We start from the raw sequence: 19,488 nt of genomic DNA on the forward strand, positions 1-19,488 counted from the left end.
AGGCTGGGTGGCGTGCCAGGCTGCCGGTGGGAAACACAGCGGCGGACTGAGAGGAACAGTGGTTTGGCGAGAACGCAAACAATTCTGCTTCCGCATGAAAATGAGCGACTGAGTGCTCTGTTTTGGAACGTGTTGGGCTAAGAGGCAGAACAAAAGAGCCTACAGGAACAGGCTGAGGACACACACAATTGATTAAACTGTATTTAAGTGGCGCAATGTGATAATTTCCTGGGCTGGCTTTTTTTTGGATGTTACTCTGTGGGCTCAACAAGGCCTAGTTTTCCTTGGCCCCCGCTCCCCTCATCCATCTCTGGGTGGATGATGTAGCGCTGCCTTCACTGGTGGCCCTACCTCGGAGAATGTTAATAATCATACAGCCTCCGCCTTTCTATCTACATTCCTCGCACTTACCGGTGTGATATCGCCTTTGAATGATACACGCTGTGAGCGGAACAGTGCCTAAGAATCAAATTGAATTTATAGATACATAATGTTTTATCGCTCACTCCAGAGCTACAAAACTGAATAGAATTCATAAAATAAAATTGCTCTCCTGCCACAAATCATTGCTTTAACTTTAGTAGCCACAATAACTCAGATATAGGGATTGTATATATATATGTTTCCCATTCCAGATAATTGATACAGCTAAAATATGGCCAGACCAAACGGGGAAATTGGGCCATTATTAATAATTCATAACATTTTATATAACTGACTTACTTTTGAAGATTACACAACATATTTATTGTTACAGGGAGAGCCATGGTCAGCCAGACTACAAAGGCATGGTGGTATTAAATCACCAGGCATGAGGAAAGAGGTCAATTGCGCGCTGTGTTGTGTCTGAGACAAGTTATAGAGTCCGTTGCCAGATAACTTAATTACCTCTGTGCGTGTTCAGACGGTGATCTGGGTTTCCGGGACAAAGATGATGTCTCACAGATGTTGGCATGTTAAGGTTTCCCGTTGTGATTCTGCTCATCTCCGGGATGAAAAGGTCGAGCTAACGCTCCTGCTATTACTTTGTGACAGCTCTGGGATAATGTGTGATAATTAAAAGGGCTTTGGCATATGGCTACTATTGCTAACACGCTGTGAGAGTAAAGGCGAGCCAATTGTGCTTTGTGTGGTAAAGAAGAAAATAAATGCCAATTTGGATGGGAAATAAATCAAGGAAATGTTACAATATTCAGTGTTGGGGTAAGCAAGCAAACAACAGAAAAGATAATACAGCCACCAACACATAACTAATGTGCAAACAAGTGTATAGGAATTAATAGATGCTAGATGCTCTTTTTTTTTTGCTTTTTGCTAAAATGTTTACCTACTGGGAATAACGAGAGTAGTGAGAGGTAACCATTCGGTAAATGTGTAGGCTGTATAACAAAAACAATAGCTAGGGGAAGTTTACTGAGGATAAGGTCATAGGGTCATGTTATGCTTTTTCTTTGCTTAAATAAATGCCTGTGATGTGAGTAGTTATTGTGTATGCTGTAAATCAAAACAATTAATTTCATCAATTGCTTCTTTTGTCATTTGGATTTTTTGCCAAAATGGCTGTCTACAAGGAATTATGACAGTACTGACCGTAAAAAGATAGGCTGTAAATCAAAACAATTAGCTAAAAGAAGCTGAAAGAAAATTACGTTCAGAGTTAAAGGTCACCTATTATAAAAAATCCACTTCTTCATGGCTCTTCTTCATCAACATGTGTCCCCTCTTCTTCATGTCTCCTCTACATCAACATGTGTCCCCTCTTCTTCATGTCTCTTCTACATCAACATGTGTCCCCTCTTCTTCATGTCTCCTCTACATCAACATGTGTCCCCTCTTCTTCATGTCTCCTCTACATCAACATGTGTCCCCTCTTCTTCATGTCTCTTCTACATCAACATGTGTCCCCTCTTCTTCATGTCTCTTCTACATCAACATGTGTCCCCTCTTCTTCATGTCTCTTCTACATCAACATGTGTCCCCTCTTCTTCATGTCTCTTCTACATCAACATGTGTCCCCTCTTCTTCATGTCTCTTCTACATCAACATGTGTCCCCTCTTCTTCATGTCTCTTCTACATCAACATGTGTCCCCTCTGTGGAAAGAGACTCTGAAAGTTTCAGGAACAAAGATTCTCTCTCTTTTTGATCCATTTATATCAAAACCTGTCTGAAAATGAGCAGATGAAATGTTGGCCACTTTATGATGTCATAACAATTGTTTGGCTTGTGTAACCATTAGCCAATCACCAACCAAGGTAACCCCCCCACACCTTATCACCTGAATCTCCTCCTCGAGCACCATTGTGTTCTCAGAGGGGCGTGTGGAGTGGCTCCTTATTTTCATCTAAAGTCACAGACAGCTATAGGTTTTCTTTGGAAGTGTTTCCTTGTACGATGTGAGGGTCTAAGGACACAGGGTGTCGTATTGTCATACTGATATTCTGTACACACTGTGAAGACCACTGAGACAAATGTAACATTTGTGATATTGGGCTATATAAATAAACATTGATTGATTGATTGATTGATTGATTGATTGATTGATTGATTGATTGATTGATTGATTGATTGACAGACAGAGAATCAGCACTTTTGAAACAGGGCTGAAACAGAGGGGATTATGGGATGCTACAGTGCATGATCTGTTTGGTGTTTGGAGCTAAACACTTCAGAGACATGTTTCTGAGACCTATAATATATTGATGAAAAACAGTATAACAGGGGACCTTTAATTACCATCATTTGACCCCCCACAGCATATGATTAATTGTGAACGTAAAATAAGAGTGATCAATGCACAAACTCTCCCTTTGACTGAACTGGTACCTGCCTTACTTTCACAGCAGCCTGAAGGCATATGACACACCAGGAATGATACTGAGCACCATTGATTGTAAGTTGTAGCCCCCCCCCCCCCCCCCCCCATCAGTCTCTGTACAGCACTGGGGCAGCACAGTGGCTCCCTTCACTGAGAATTATTGGGATTTAGATGGTTTGAGCGTCTACTATGGGCTGGGAAATATAGTCGAAGGAGGTGCCAGTTTTGTGGTGACTAAATGCATCTTTGATCAACAAAAAAAACCACAATGAATATTGAAGTGCCTTCATTTCAACTCCAACACAAAAAAGGTGGTGGAGTGATACACTAACAAATAACAAGCCAGGCGTTGATGGCTCCTTTTAAGTGCTGCTCTCAGCACGACGAACCACACTGCAGAAAATCACTGTGCTGTTGACGCAGGCAAAAAGGGGCTCACAAGATGGACCACGTAAAAAGTGTCAGACTAAGGGTGTTTATTTAGTTTCATGCCTGATACCGCTCATTACTCAACATTACTGCTTGTGTTCGGGACAACCTCAACAAACCATGCCAGGGAACAAACGGAGGGAAAACGAACAATGAGCATCGGAGTGTTGCTGCTCGGGGATGACTTTACAGCGGCAAGAAACAATATTTGATTGTATACTGGTGTAATATTATTATTGTAAAGTGTATGTAAAATAGATGCGCTTTTAAGTACGGGTTATAGCTGTCTATGATAATGAATCCATGTAAAGCATACTTTGCTACAGTGTCGAATAACAGTATTTATCTTTTGCTGCAAAATAATGTCCAACTAATGAAATCAATAAAGAGATAACTTTTTGCATTGCTCATTATAAGGTTTGTTGTGGGTTAATAGCAGCTGACATTCACAGCAGCAACACATACAATAGCCTAAGTGTTTTATACTGTACACACATGTACGACATGTACACAAAGATTCACACATATTAACCATTTCAACTGCAGCCTAACAGCAGGATACATGTGTTTGCCTGACTAGCAAAAGAAAGCTAACACCTCAAATATCCCTGAATTAGCTAAACAAAGCTGAAAAAAGGTGGCAAAAGCTTTTTTGTCAGTTAGATGCCAGTGCCAACTCTCAAAGATCCTTGAAAGCACTTATCAGCTTAAACAACATTGGAATACAAAATACTTGGCAGATATGTTGCATGCAAAGAATAGAAAGAAACCACCGTAATGAAAACAGCAACGGTGATTGTTGTGTTCAACCTGATCTCACCAGAATGCGTGACTCCACCACGACTCCTTAACACCACAATGCGTGGTGGAGTCACGAACTTTGTTACATTTACGTGTCGGCACCACGCAAACAACCCCAATGTAAAGTGAATGAGGCTCCTTTGTCGTGGTGCACACACGCATTTCTACAACGTGCATTGTGTGTAATGCAACTGTTATTTTTATTAAATTAGTTAGTTTTTAAGGAAGGCCAGAGCTTCAGCTGTGTCAAATAGATTGTTCCCTTCAGTTAACGTTATTTAAAAGATAATGATCATGTCCCCTGTATTGTATTACGAGCGTCCATTCCCATTGGATAACGGAGAATTTTACACCCGGAAGTAAGTAGCCTATTCTCCTTACTGTCGATTGATTTTACAGTGATATCTGCACTACTCATCGACTAAAAAACACCAGATTGTCCTTGTTAATTACACAACATTGATTGGTTTGAATTGTGTGCAATGCTTTTGTATTTTCCCCTTCGATTCGGAGAAACAAATAGTTTTTCTGAGTTTTAGGATGGCAGAAGACACTACACTACCCAGAATCCTCAGCTATCGTTTGGGACTACACCATGTGCTTAGCTTGACAAACCCCGTGATCATTCCTCAACCTCTGTGATTGGATGCGCGACGTTTACACAGAGCGTCCAAAAGGACTTTGAAATGGAATGAAACCCATCTATGGCACACTATTCAAAACAGGAATCGAACGTGTCCTACCCCCCTCCCCCCCTTAGGTCACAGGCTCCTCCAACAGTGCTACGCAATAAAACAGATGCACAGAAAAAATAGTGAAATAGTGCAATAAGAGTCTATATACAAGTGATTGGAATATGATATATTAGATAAATAATTTCTAAGTTGCAGCCAGATGAATGTTATTTCTAAGTTCAGGTGTTTAATAATCGTATAGCCTGTGGGATGAAGCTGTCTCTGTGTCTGGTGGTTTTAGTCCGGATGCTGTGGTACCGCCTGCCAGACTGCAGCAGACAGAACCGTTTGTGGCTGGGGTGATGGTGGTCTTTTATAATCCTGAGGGCTTTCTTTAAGGTTAACCTGGTATTTTTAATCCACTACATTTATTTTAGTTACTTTACAGATTTGGATTACTGATGTGAAATATAAACAACCCTTAAATCAGACTTTAGTTACACCTGAATGAAATTCAGTGAAGGTGATTGTCAAGTGCCAACAATCAGGCGAGATATTTGATAGTTGGTGCTTGAGAAGACTACATATTTATCTGCAGATCCATTTAAAGCATATTCATTACTCGTTATTCTCTAATAGTTCATTAAAGACTGTATATAATTGCTATTTTGCACATCCCTTTCAAGATTTCAAGATTTTCTAAGGTTTATTGACATATCATATACACAACAGTGTAGTTATGCAATGAATGAACAACTTGGGTCACAGGTTCATCAACAGTGCATACAAGACATCTATCAATGTGTGTATACTTCCACCATTACACTGTCGTATTCTGCACATTTCTTTAAATAAAGCCTTATTAGTTAGCACATCCTCCTATCAGGCACTAAATTGTTTTACTCTAGATATCATTTGAGTATCTTCTTGATATTTTCTATTCTATATTTATATAATTGACCTTCTACTTTCCCACTATTTTGTATGTACTCTTAATATTTGAATGTTTTCATAAAATATAACACATTCAAAAGTGCTTTACAAAAATGAAAGACATTAAGAAAAAGGCATTTTAAACAGTCATTAAAAAGCAACACAATCTTCCTGCATTGCAATTACTCTAAACGTGCAATAACGTGCTTTAACCAGTAGGTGGTTTGGGTTAAAAGGCTGTCAAGTTTACAGTGTTAACAAAATAAAATATACTGCTGTTTCCGGTTTAGTTTACGACGAATATTATGTTGTTATTGTTTTGATATTTGTAACACAAAAGCGATGGAAAAAACCCATAGCAACCAAAAAAAGATGGTCTTAACATGACCCAGTCGTCTAGTAGTTAATAAAAAACAATAATATCAAAACAAAATATTACTACTAACTTTATTGTGAAATTAAAACAGAACGGTAAAATAGTTTCCGGTGTATTCTGATGCCCGATCTCTGTAGATAAATAAAGAACTAAGACAGATGTGTAATATTTAATGCAGCCAAACCATTTATTACAATGCATTCATGTGATGACTATCAAAGAGTAAAGTATGATTTTCTCTTTTACGAAACCTTTTTTTTCATATGGAATGCAGTTGGAGGTCAACCAATCAAAGAACTTGAGGACTGATCACGGGGTTCATGGGGTGTTTTTTAGTCGATGAGTAGTGCAGATATCACTGTCAAATCAATCCACAGTAAGGAGAATAGGCTACTTACTTCCGGGTGTAAAATTCTCCGTTATCCAATGGGAATGGACGCTCGTAATACAAGACATGATCATTATCTTTTAAATAACGTTAACTAAAGGGAACAATCTATTTGACACAGCTGAAGCTCTGGCCTTCCTTAAAAACAAACTAATTTAATAAAATTAACAGTTGCATTACACACAATGCACGTTGTAGAAATGCGTGTGTGCACCACGACAAAGGAGCCTCATTCACTTTACATTGGGGTTGTTTGCGTGGTGCCGACACGCAAATGTAACAAAGTTCGTGACTCCACCACGCAATGTGGTGTTAAGGAGTCGTGGTGGAGTCACGCATTCTGGTGAGATCAGGTTGGTTGTGTTCCGTGTATAGAGCTGTGTGTTTGTGGGAGCCCCTAGTGGCGAGTGATAATAGCGCAGCTTTATCTACCACAGGAAATAGTCATACAGGAAGTTGTGTCAGTCAGTTGGGAAATTACATATGGTAGTCCAGTTTTTGTTAGCTCCACAATCTGGCTTCATCCATCTTCTAGAGACTTGTTAAGCACATTGTCTGTAAGTAAATATGTTTGTTGAAACTATATTAATGTAGAACAGTGTTTATTTCATAATTTGATTGTATTTCTTATCTTTTATTATGCAATGTTAAACTGCATCTGCACCACTAGGCCTAAACTAACGCCTCATGTCAATGACAATGTAACTGTAATCCGCTAGCGTATTAGCTCGTTGTTAGCTTAGCCTCTTTAGCATATTAGCTCGTTGTTACCTTAACATATTAGCATTTAGCTAAACTCTTGTTTTCTCTTCAGTCATAACATAGATTAGTTTGTTAGCCTTCTAAATTGTCTAACTAGACTATAGCATGGTAATTTCGTTGTGTTTCTGTATACCTGTCATGTATACTTATCCCATTGCAACTGTAAAACAATGTATTTTTCTTGTGTGTTACAGTTTTACAATAAAGAATATAAGAATATTCAAGAGCTTCAGTAATCTCCAATTCAGAATCCCGTTCTCCTGGAATTATTCGAAGTTCATGTTTATGCTGACTGAATAGCTAGATTCCAGGAACATCTAGTGAGAACAGTACAGTGATGTTATAATGGCTTTTTTTCTTAACCTGAAGAGTTTTGAAGCACACACTATGACCATTTGTCATGGTCGCTGTTATAACAGTCCTATTTTTATTGTATCTTTTTTTTAATCCTATCTATGTATTCTTTGAATGCATCACATATACCAACGCAGATTCCTCGAATATGTAAATCTACTTGTTAATAAAACCGATTCTGATGAATACTTTCTTTAAAGATAACAGAACTTTTTGTATTTTTTGGCCTAAACCAAGCCCACCCCAAAAGAACAATGTAGCATATTAAGGTAGGTCAAAAACAACACGGATCAGCCTCTGGGAAGCAAGAACATGCAGGGAAGATTAGAAATGTGCTAGATTAACATTTTGGGTTGATGTAAAATGTCCTGGTGTCATCCTGAACAACCCCTCCAGATTCAACAGATGCCTGGTTGGCAAATGACAGACTAATGGACAGACTTACCAACATAGTCATGGATAGCCGTCATGCTAAAGAGACAACTTTGCATTAATGGTACTTGCTCATACACAATGTCACAGTAGCAAAAGTAGATAAAGTTCATAAACAGAGCATACTGATAGTTAAACAGCAAGAACAAAAGCTGTCCAGTGTTTCAATTCTTCTGACACATGTTTCTGCAGTTTAAAGCAGGAGTACCTACATGTATAACTCAGGCCTCAGTGGGAATGAAATGCCACAGGCTGACAGTGTGAGTGTCACCTCTATTCATTGAGTAACTAAAGGGATCGCACTCTGTACAGTATTCTCCTCTGCAGGATTAGGTACTTTCGGTTCCAGTGGAGGCTCTACCGTCTCAGAAAACACCTATACAAGAGCCTGAGGAGCCGTTGTGTGCCTGGGCAAGACACTTCACCTGAATTTGCTTCTGTCGGTATTGTCCACAGTACATGACCGTTATGTGTATTTGTAAAGCGCTTTGAGCATCTGGAAAAGTGCTAAAATAAATGTAAGGTATTATCATTATTGATATCCATGACCACTTAAACTATCCTTCACGAGGATACTGTACGCGTCAAGGAATTCAAACAACTCTTAGGGCGTCATTACAATTTGAAAAAGGAGCTCACCATGGGGAATGAGAAAATATGAGATAATTACCTTGTTTAATACGGTTCCGAATTCAAAGGAAGTAAGCGCAAACCTCGGGTGAAGGGGAGTGACTTACAGCTGGCTGTGGGATGATTTATTTAAAAGGGACATTTGCAGGGAGAGTTCCACGCAAGATACTATACAGTCAGGAATGCAGTCACGTACTGCTGCTGCTGAGTGTGTTGTGCAGCTCGAGGAGTATTAACAGGAAATAGAAATCCAAAAAGCATCAGTGTCTATATCTCGCCGCCATCAATGAAACATGCTCACGCCATCTGTCTGGTAATGGGGACCTGTTTAAGCAGGTTATTACCATTAACATCCAAATAGAAAATAAAGCAGCAGACCTGCTTGTAAAATTATTGCAGCATGGACCCATTTTACAGCCACTTCCAATCTCTCATAGATAAACCAGTAGATCACTTTAATTAGACAATGTGTTAATTGACTGCAGGTCCTGGGGTGTTATGTGTCAACATTAGTCTCCATCAGTGACAACCTCCTCCAGGCACACACTATTCACTCGCAGCGAGAGTGAGACGTGATACTGAGGATGATTTGTGTGCATGTGTATGCGTGCTAATCCGTGTATGCCTGTTTGCATGTGAACAAGCCTGTCTGCGGGTGGCGGCGACTTATTTTGTGCATGGGAGGGATGGTGCATCTGAAGGAGGGCAGAGAGGGAAAGGAAGAGAAAGCAAATAGAGGGAAACGCAGCGTGCGGTCTTTCGCTTCACTGTGGTCTGACATTATTATGGCTGACCGCCCAGCTGCTCGGCCCAGAATCTCCTGTGTTTTGGGAAATGGCAAGGGACATCAGCGTTACAAGGTAGCACACTTGTGGATAAGGTCAAGATGCACTGGGCCTCTGGGAGCTGGACGTCTCCAACTGAGAGCTCTATAGTCTATAAATCAATCTATAGGTGTTCGCACAGAGCAGGAGACTGTGTGAAGGGATAACGGCGCCCTAGTAGGGGATCCCCCCGCAATCTTAGGGTTCCCCAGATGGGAAAAAAGGCATTTAATAGAATTGAAATCAAAGTCAATTTAATCTGACACGTGGGTCCACAATTGTTATTAACACACATACGTATTCGCTCTACCTCACACTCACAGATAATGTTCGCACCCTTGCGTTGGCGAACAGGATCAGTGGTCAAGCGTATGATTATACTCGACTCTCTGAAGTCGGAGCGAGGTGACGTCTGTCAGCGCCTCAGCCAGCGTGGCAATCATACAGGAAACCTAATGAGGCCATTAGGGTTTGGAGAACGCAGCCTTAAAGCCTCTTGTCAAACCGGCCGGGTCTCTACTACGCACATGCTCATAGCTTCAAAGCTTTTAGTGGCGCCGTGCGATCCAAGATCTGCGTTGTGCTGCAGCAGGTGCACTGCATCCTGATTGGATGGCTTCCTGAATGGCTTCCTTAATGTGGTGGGGATTCTATGCCGAGCTGTAAGGACAGTTTACACATTATGTGACACTTTTAAGTGCATCCGGTGACCTTTCACAGGAGTTATAAAATGCAATCTGAAATTGTGCTGACTTTTTTTACTTCAGCCCAAAAGGAAAGAGTATGCAGTATTAAGGTTAAGTTGTTTTTGATAGCTGTATGCAGGTTCGGGTGGTTACGGATTATATGTGATGTATTACGTAATCATGATAAAGAAAAATGGTAACTTGCCTTTATGGTTTTCACTTTCTTTGGTTCTTTCCTTCGTGTTGTTTTATTCAGTAGATGCACATATATGTTCATAACATGGTGTGTGTGAGCTTAACTGTATGTATTAGACTAAAGCTGATCATTTTCTGTCAGCTCAGATTTTATTTCTGCATTTTTAAACTGTAGTACGTGCTCATATGTTTCTTTGTTTGTGTATAGGCTACTGCCTGAATATCTTGGTTTCTTCTTTTTAAAAGGTCACATTATTCTGCTGTCTTACAAAGTTCACTTGAGTATAATTGCATTGCATTTGATATTGAGGTATACTGTAGCTGAACGTGTTACAATGGCCCAAAACATTTCCATTGAGGGAAACGCACTGCACTTCAAAAACAAGGCAGATACAAAATACACAACTGTGCCAAAACACATGCAAATGAAGAAACGTTTTTTTCTGCAAAAGGCTCAAAACACAACAGCAACGGGGACACAAAGTGACGCACACAGCTGGGACCTAGCGCTTGTTGACGTTTGGGGATAATAGACCTGGCCAATTGTCATGGTCACCTTTATCAGCTTAATTTAACTATGATCACAGGATTCCTTCCGAAATGTCTGCAGGTCTGCTGTAAGCTAGCTAGCTAACAAAGTTAACCGAGTCATTTCAAATATACTGACAAACCAAAGTTGTGAAACAGGCTAACTGTACCAACAGTGAAAGTAATCAGGTTTCTTCACTTGTATATGTATACTCAGATAAGGTTATTGATTAATAAATGGAACCCTCCCAACCCAAATCTGTAAGTAGGATATTCTGTGTTTTTCTGGTTTCATTTAAAATACTTTGGTGATACTTTTACTGCTTCCCTCACAAGACCTTTGTAAGAAAATGTTGCTTTATTCTGCAAGGCTCACATCTGCACTACATTGTAAGGTATACGGAAAGGAAATAGGACTTGCCATGCAGTATGCGAGTCATCCTTTACACAGAGATTGAAAGCTTAGCAATAAACATAACATGCCACACTGCATGATTTCAGTAGGCGACCCTCAGCACATTCCTAACTATTCGGGAACCTCTGCCAAGAGTTTAGCCCTCAAGGCCGGTCAAGAGGGATTCTCTATTCATGTTTTGTGGCTTGTTGTCATGACATCGTACTTCCAATGACAAAAAACAAGGGACAAACTTAAAGACACTAATTAGACGGAGTAGACATCTTAGGATAAGGGAGAAAAGACCTGCTGGAAGGGTTTACATATGTATGATATTTCACCCCCCCCCCCCCCCTTCGTCTTCCTCCAGAGCCACCAGGGTGGCAGGAGAAGCAAGAAAGGAAACAACTTTATAATGTATTACCATCAGTAATTTAGACTGAGGGTGAGATGGGTTGATGGAAAGAGTGGGTACAGGACCTGCCCCTACATCCCACATCACATCCTCAGCTGCAGACACCCTAATGGGAAATGTGGGACGTCTTTGTCCTTGCTGGTGAGTCACTGGGCTTTTTCTACACAGCAAATAGTGAGTGTTATGACCATGAGATGCAAATAGCAATGTCAGGTTGATAAAGTGCTCTACATCTCAATGTATTTGAGAGGATGTCAGATTCGTTCAATACAGGAATAACAACTATTTTAAAATACATCCTGCTAAATGTTGTGTTGGTCAGGTATCCAGAGTTCCACTTGCCTTGAACATGACACGTTTACCTTCAAATACCTCTATTGAGAGTCTGTACATGTTCCTCCAGATCTCAAGAGGGATTTGGGAATTTCACATACACAGCTCTATCCCTGCGTGAGTTCTCGTGACCATAAAAGACCACTCATGTCGAGCTTATCAGCGAACCATCTTACAATTCCTAAACCCCCCACTCCTCCATCAGGAGAATAACTTCAAAAAGAACGCCATTTGCCTCAGTACATGAAAAAAACATCCCTGAGTGAAAGCGTAGTGTTGACCGGCTGAGAAAGATGACGCCCCGAGCTGAACTATTGGCAACACATGCCGATATTCATGTTTCTTAAAGGAACGTATACATTATAGATGTAGTCGGGAGGAAATCTCAAGGATCTCTTAGAAGAGATGAATGTTACAAGATCACACTAAAAGAGGCACTGCTTGTGCTATCCATTTTGTATTCAAGCTGTCAGTCACAGAGCCATTATGCTAGTGAGTGCGGAGGGTGGGGGGGATTACACAGCCTCAAAGATTCTTCAGGACAGAACTTGTCACTTTGCTGTAGGGATGCCTCATTGGAATGAAGCGCATGGATATAATAAATTACAGTTAGTCTCAACATTGCTACATCTAAACTCTTTGTTCATGTCTGAGGTTAAGGCTTCGACGTAACCTATAAGCCTGGCATGAAGACATGAAGACACATACAAAGACAGACAGAGTACGAGAGGCAGAGACAAGCTAGTTGGACAGGTACAGAGAGACAGGGAGAGTGCATTAGCCTTGTGTACAGACCAGACCACCCCCCCCCAGATGTAGTCAGAGCCCAAAACACGGCCCACCAATCTGGCTGGAATAAGACTGAGATGGAGTCTCTGAACCGAAGAGGTGTGGAATGTATGGCGGATTTCATGGTAGTCAACCAAACAGCAAACCAGTCAACCAGCTGAGGTTGTTTTGTATTGAGTTGAGAAGAATGATCAGGTAGGAGTTTGGTATCTCGGCTAAAGGTCAGGGAAATAAGGCACAGGAGTCCTGCATCAAACATGTCTTCCAGTTACTTAAGATTGTTCATTTGGTACCAAAATGTGGCCGATCAACAACGTAACTTAAAAAAAAGGTTGTCATTGCGTTATGAAACTAGCCATTTCTGATCTGGAACCTGTTTGGTCATTGGTTGGGTTCAGACAACTTAAACACGGCTAATAGAAGAGTTGCTTTATCGACAGAACCCAGAACCCAGTGATGACTGAAACGTAGGAAACAGCATCTGGTGTCAAAGTCAGGCGCCGGAGGACTCTACTTGGTTGAGATTGATTCACTTGTGGTTCATAACATCTACTGGGTCAAGGTAAGACATATATAATTGTCATGGAGAAAAACATCTGCTTGAGCAAAGTTATAGGTACAGATTGTGGTTGATAGAAAGCAAGTAGAAGGTCTCTCAGTGTTCGACTTTGACTCTGGAGACAGGCACTTTGTTAAGGTTGGCGAAAGTCCATCGCCATTGTCAAAAAGAAATATTGTGTCAATATGATGGGTTCATGCTAATTGTTGGTCTTGGTTCAAAGAGTCAAAGACTGGAAGCAGTTGAATCCAGTATTATCGTATGTGTAGAGCAACCACCCTGACTTTGTTAATAAGGGAAACCTATCCCCTTTTATAAATGTTGCACATCATGACGTAAGCTGAGCACCAATGCCCCTGTAACAATAGAAGTAGTGGTTTTATGTTCATTGTTGTAGGCCCTCACCACAAGACCAACAGGACGCCTCAGGTGGTTTCTAAGGAAATAACCAACACTGTTATTTTCTGGTGAGGATTGTACTTACTGTAATGAAGTCAGATGATGAAGGTGCTCAAATAGTGTAAACTAAGTGGTGAATAATGAATGGAGAGTCGAGGTTGAAGTGGCTGAACCAAGATGGTAACCCTTACTAAACTACTGCCGCATTTAAGTTAGAGGGCTTCAAGCTCAATCTCCCTGTTCTACCTCTCCATCCATCAGCAGAACAATCACCAACGGCGAATGAAGATTAAGTAGCAGATCCCCTCTCTCTGCTCTCGAGGCCAGGCCTGATTTCCCCATTACTTTGCCACGAAAAAAGGAAAATACTTTAAAATAGAGGGCCTCAGTGTTGGAGATAATTATTAAAGATTAAAAGCTGAGGGGCAGCCACACAAAGCAACCTCCTGGCCCTCTCCATCCATCACACACTCATGCAGCCATACAGACACACATATGGACACACAAACATTGTCTAGTTCATGCACCGTGTCATAATCAGCTCACACAAGACTGAATATGTGGGATTTTTTTTTCCAGCAAAAGGAAGAGCCGCAACAACACATTAGGCTAGTGAAACCACACAGAGGAGCCCGTAGGCTTCCTGTGAGCTTACACGGCTGTGTACATGACGTATTAAGGGGCAGGGTTTTCATCCAGTGCCATGCAGAATGGGCTTGCACATGGTCAGTGTCATTTTAGAGGCGAGTAAGTGGTCCTGTTAACTGCTGCTGTACAGATGAACACGGCGGCAGGTTGCCCCTGTCTTTGACCACACACACAAAGACTACATGATGTCCTTCAACCGGACATTAAGCACTCTCATCTTGATGCACTCTCATCTTGATGCACAGCAGCCCTTTAAACCCAACGATCTTCAAGTATTTTAAGGTTTGGACATTTTTTAAAGTGCACGATTAAGTGGTTAAAATGAAACCATTTCTATATGTCCCTGCTGTTGTGATCCTTCAATTTAGTGCAGCATTTCATTCCTGCGTCCATTGTTTCAAGCAGGAACACCGTTTAGAATGCTGCAATGTGAAGAGCGTATGGCACATCAAATATTACATTTTTATTTTTAAATAATGAAAAAAGCCAAATGAATACATACTTTTGTAGGTTTTCAGTTAGAGTACAAATGTATAATCTAAAGGGTTTATTGGAGATTGAGCAATAATATGACTCCCTCCTTCCCCAATCAATTAGTTTGGATGAAAAAGCTTGCATCATCAGGGAGGAATGAATCATTCATTAGCATATCTCCAATTCCAAATAAATAAATACTTTTCGAAACTAAATCACTACAAATGAAATATTATTCTCAGACTTTCAGACCGCGCACAGATGGATACAAGTTGTTGAAGATGTGATTGAACACACAAGCAGAGAGTGCTTTCGTGCGTAATTGCTGGGAGAGTCAAAGGTCACGACCGAACACAATTCACAGTCGCTGCACAATTCTGGCATTTAGGGCTCCGTGTGTGTCGGTGCGCATCTGTAGCTTCCAGTGCACCTGCAACAGTGAGCCACAACTCAGCGACACGACAGAGCGCAAAGTCTCCGCTCTGGGCGTCACGGAGTTTCTCAAAATCCCCCTGCTCTTCATGTGGATAGTGAAAAACGAAGAGACAAATAAATCACGGTTACTCACGCTGCTGTTTTGCCCTGACCAGTACACCACGGCGTGGTTGTGCGCAGAGTCCCCGGTCAGAGAGAAAGTGCTGCTGATGATCTTGGGCTCATCCTGCCGGTTATTCCCTCTCCCTTCCTGCCTGTTCCATCTGAAATCGGAGTTCACTTGCTTGTGTCCGTCAAACAACGAGCCCCGGTTCTCCGGAGCTCCGGCGTCCACGCCGGCCCGCCCGCTCTCACTGAACTCGGCAAACTCAGGACCGCTTCTCTTCGCTCTCCGGAGCGCGACATCCTCGCCCTTCTGGGGCTCCCCTGCCTTATCACTGCCGCTGTGACTTTCTTCATTGGACCCTGGTTCTGTTGTACTAACTCCATCCACATCTTGAGGGGGGACAACCTCGACAGAAACGCCTGTCTCCTGCTCGTCGTCCACTCCAGTATTTTGGTCGAGTTCCTTAAACTCTACTCGGATGTTTTTTAGGGTGTCCGGCTCCTCGGTCGGGTCAGTGCGCATCCCCAGCTGTAATTCCTCCCGGTGAAGTTGCACTGGCACCGTGCAAGATGCGCAAGTTATCCTCGCCTGGGCATTTTGGAGGGTATGCGTGGCTATCATCACCCAGATACCCAGAGAGAAGTGCAAGCCTGGGAAGAAGCCAGCCCCAGTCCCCATCGCTGACAGTGATTTGGGGGGGTGAAGCCCCGTTGGAGACCTTATCCTAACACCTAAGTCGCTTCTCTCAGGTCGATAGGAAATAAATGCCGCCTCGGTTATCCGTCTGCTTGTTTGGGGAGCGAGAAAAAGTGCTCTTCAGCGAAACTGTTCACGTCCAAGGAGCTTTGGTCGGGAAAGCCACCACACAGGAGGGAGGAGCTGTACACAGCCAGCTGAGGAGTGTGCACCCGGAAGAGACAGTTAGTGAGTTAGAGAGAGAGAGAGGGAGGGGGGGGGGGGGGGGAGCTGTCCGTGGTGCTGAGACTTCCCATATTGTTCCTTGTGGCACATGATATCATGATCTTTAACAAAAGAATCCTCACATTACATTTTTCTATTTGCCGTTTTCTAATATTACATTTTCATTGAAGCTGCCAGCAGTAGCAGTGTAAATTACAATGACTCAATGAATAAACAAATATGAATACATTAGTAACACAAAGGTCATATAATATGCAGTGCGATGTTGTGATTATGCAGACATTGCTCTCCTCTATTGTACCGTAGCAGTATTTATTTGTTGGTGGCACTCTACAAACAATTGTTGACTTGCATTTAAAACGAATTATTTCCTACATGCTTTATTTATTTATAATTACTTAGTATGTACATATAACGCAGTTTTTCAGTAAGCCCTTGATATTCATTCTATAAAATGCTGACTTTCTTAAATGCCGGGCCGTGTCAGCTTTGGTAATATACTTATAATGGTTTAAAACGTACCCACAACATTTAAAAAAGATATTGATATATGGTCAAACTAATGGTTGAGCACAAAGAGTGTGCAACTGGCAGATAATAATATTGATAAAACAACTAAATCAACTTATTTTCCAAATTGAAGTTGATCTATTTATACTCGGTGTATATGAAATCGATGTAACACTACATTTATTCATCATTCACTTTTTATTTATTCAGGTTGATCAACTTGAGATATATATGTTTAATTAATGGATCACCCTTTGCTACAACAAAACAACACCAAGAGCCTTTGTTTAAAGCTTCAACTAGTACATTTTTGTGAAATAGTTGTTTTATTGTAGTCATTTACAAAGTGTCTCGTAAAATAATTAGCTTTCAATATTAATGATGAAAATATAGGCAACAGCAGTGATTTTTGCTACTTTTTAAATAAGTCAGAATAAGCAAGCTAGCCCGCAAGCTAACTGTGATTAGCATTTTAGACCGGACTGGATATAGGCTAAATGCTTCCTCTCATTAAAGATGAACGACTAACTAATTTACAACATATTAAATGGATATACTTAGTTTGAGTTGGGGCAGCAGATATTCATTAGGGATGTCAGCGTTAAGGCATTAACGCTCACAATTCATCTGAAAAAGAAACAAAACTTGATCACATTACCAAATTGAACCAAACGTCCCCCTGTCGGACAGATTTCTGCCATGAATCACATGTTAGTGAAACCCAAATAAAGCAGGGAATCGGCACAAGCTAATGCACTGACCCCTGCCAAGGCAAGAACCACCTGTGCGTTAGCCAGCGTCTGGAAGATAGAGGACAGGGTCATTGCTCACAATATGATAGCGGAAGCGGAAGCGGTTCTCCGTGAAAGCGGCTTTTCAATGCTATGCTAAGTGTCTGAAAATTGTCTGACAGAAATCATATTGTAATAAAGTAAAAAACCCTTTGATTTCTCTTACCCGTTTGCATTGAATATTTATCACAACCTTTTAGTATTTGTGATTTCTCCCCCCAAAAGACAAGTAAATACCGGTATTTTAAACTTATCTAATTTACTGTTTTCATGACACCGCTAATATTTATTGGATAGAAAACCTGTCTGTAAGAACTTGGCTTGGGAACTGAAGGGTCGCCGGATCAAGTCCCGATCAGACAAACAAACAAATGTGTGGACTGGTTGCTGGAAAGTTGCCAGTTCACTCTGCTCCTTGAGCAAGGCACTGAACAACCAACTGCTCTCTGGTCCTGAACGGCAATGTGTTGCCTTTGTTGTTGCGGTATGTCGACACTTATGTAAATCTCTAACACTCGGTCAGTCTGATGGTGTGAGTAAAGGGAAAATAACTGGCGCACGCGGAGTCGCACGGAGGAGTGGGGCCGCTGGGGGAGGGTATTGGGGGGGGCACTCACTGATGGATTGAAAGGAATTGGCAGGGAGTTGCACCACTCCCCGGGGGAATAAGCAGCGCCGAGAGGCATTTGAGAGAGGCAGTGCTGGTGCTGCCTCGCTTCAAGGACTTAAGAGTGCAGATGACTTGGTGATATAAAAGCAGGAAACATGTGAGTGTGTGTGTTGATGGTGCATGAGAGTGAGCAAAACAGCAATAGAACGTGCCTATATGTGTATGAGTGAACGGCTATGCGTAAGTGCAGCAGGGTTCGTCATGAGGGATGTAGCATGCTGGGCCAATGTCTGGCAACTTGAATGCCGAGAAATTGCCCATAATGGGTCTGCATTTCAACACATGTCCAAACAGAGTGTGACTAGATTAGAAAACAAAACGTTTTTGTCCACAACATGGAATGGAATGGTTTCTTCCACATTGTGGCAGCAGAGTCTGTGATGTAAGGGAAGAGGACAGAGTTATTTTAATATGTCCATGTTTACACTGGCCCAGCAAAGGACATTACTAACTTTGTGTACCCATTTTTCCTGGCCTGTGGGATGTTAACCCTTTTGCCGGTCAATAAGCTGTTGTGATGAGTTAAGGGGGTGGAGGGTCATTTTAGATCTAGGTTTACTTTATAGTTATGGCCCATTGCTATAGGTTCTGGAGCATGCTGCGATTGTTAATGGCCAATGACGATAGCTTAGCTTAGCTTAGCACCTTTTTCACTGACAGATCCCCTACTTCAGAAATTCACAAGTGTGGTATTTACCGACGTATTTTAAGTCGTAGAAGAAAAGTGGTAACCACAGACCTCAGTTCAGGTATCTTACCGAAAACACGTGGAAAAAAACGTTGACTTCGAGACAATGGAACCTGGAAGTGCTAAAGTGCTGACTCATTTCAGGGGTTTAGGACTAAGTTCTGCAACACTATAAGTCCGATATTCAAACTTACAAGTTGATGACGATGTCAATCTTGAGGACCTACAAAAAGCAGTTAATAGTTTATGATTAATTAAGATTTCATTGATTTATTGTTACCCATAAGGCCATGCTACTTTGCCAGCAGTTGTTTCCGTCCTTGGAATCAAAAGTCAGGGTAGGAAAAAACACCAAATTATTAGATTGTTTAATACAAGGTTGTTTTTCATACTTTTCCTAATTGTTTTGGTGTGAATGACTGTAAATAAGGAGCTCTTCAGGCATATAGCAGTATTTATGTAAACATTCCAAGAAGGAATAATCACCCTTCAGCTGGACAGTTTTAATGTAAGATGTTCAAAAGGAG

General features: G+C 41.4%; 1 protein-coding gene across 2 annotated transcripts in view; it reads right to left on the minus strand.

The window, feature by feature from the left end:
- Nucleotides 1–16,226, minus strand: part of sorcs3a (sortilin related VPS10 domain containing receptor 3a) — a 349,991-nt gene extending 333,765 nt beyond the window's left edge. For both annotated transcript variants that reach the window (XM_071204106.1, XM_034082424.2), the window contains exon 1: nt 15,409–16,226. In XM_071204106.1, coding sequence (XP_071060207.1) covers nt 15,409–16,059 — 651 coding nt within the window. In that variant the 5' untranslated portion in view covers nt 16,060–16,226. The remainder of the gene's footprint in view (nt 1–15,408) is intronic.
- Nucleotides 16,227–19,488: the final 3,262 nt, after the last annotated feature.

The sequence above is a fragment of the Pseudochaenichthys georgianus genome, chromosome 1 (assembly GCF_902827115.2).
Source record: "Pseudochaenichthys georgianus chromosome 1, fPseGeo1.2, whole genome shotgun sequence".
In the NCBI taxonomy this organism is placed as follows: domain Eukaryota; kingdom Metazoa; phylum Chordata; class Actinopteri; order Perciformes; family Channichthyidae; genus Pseudochaenichthys; species Pseudochaenichthys georgianus.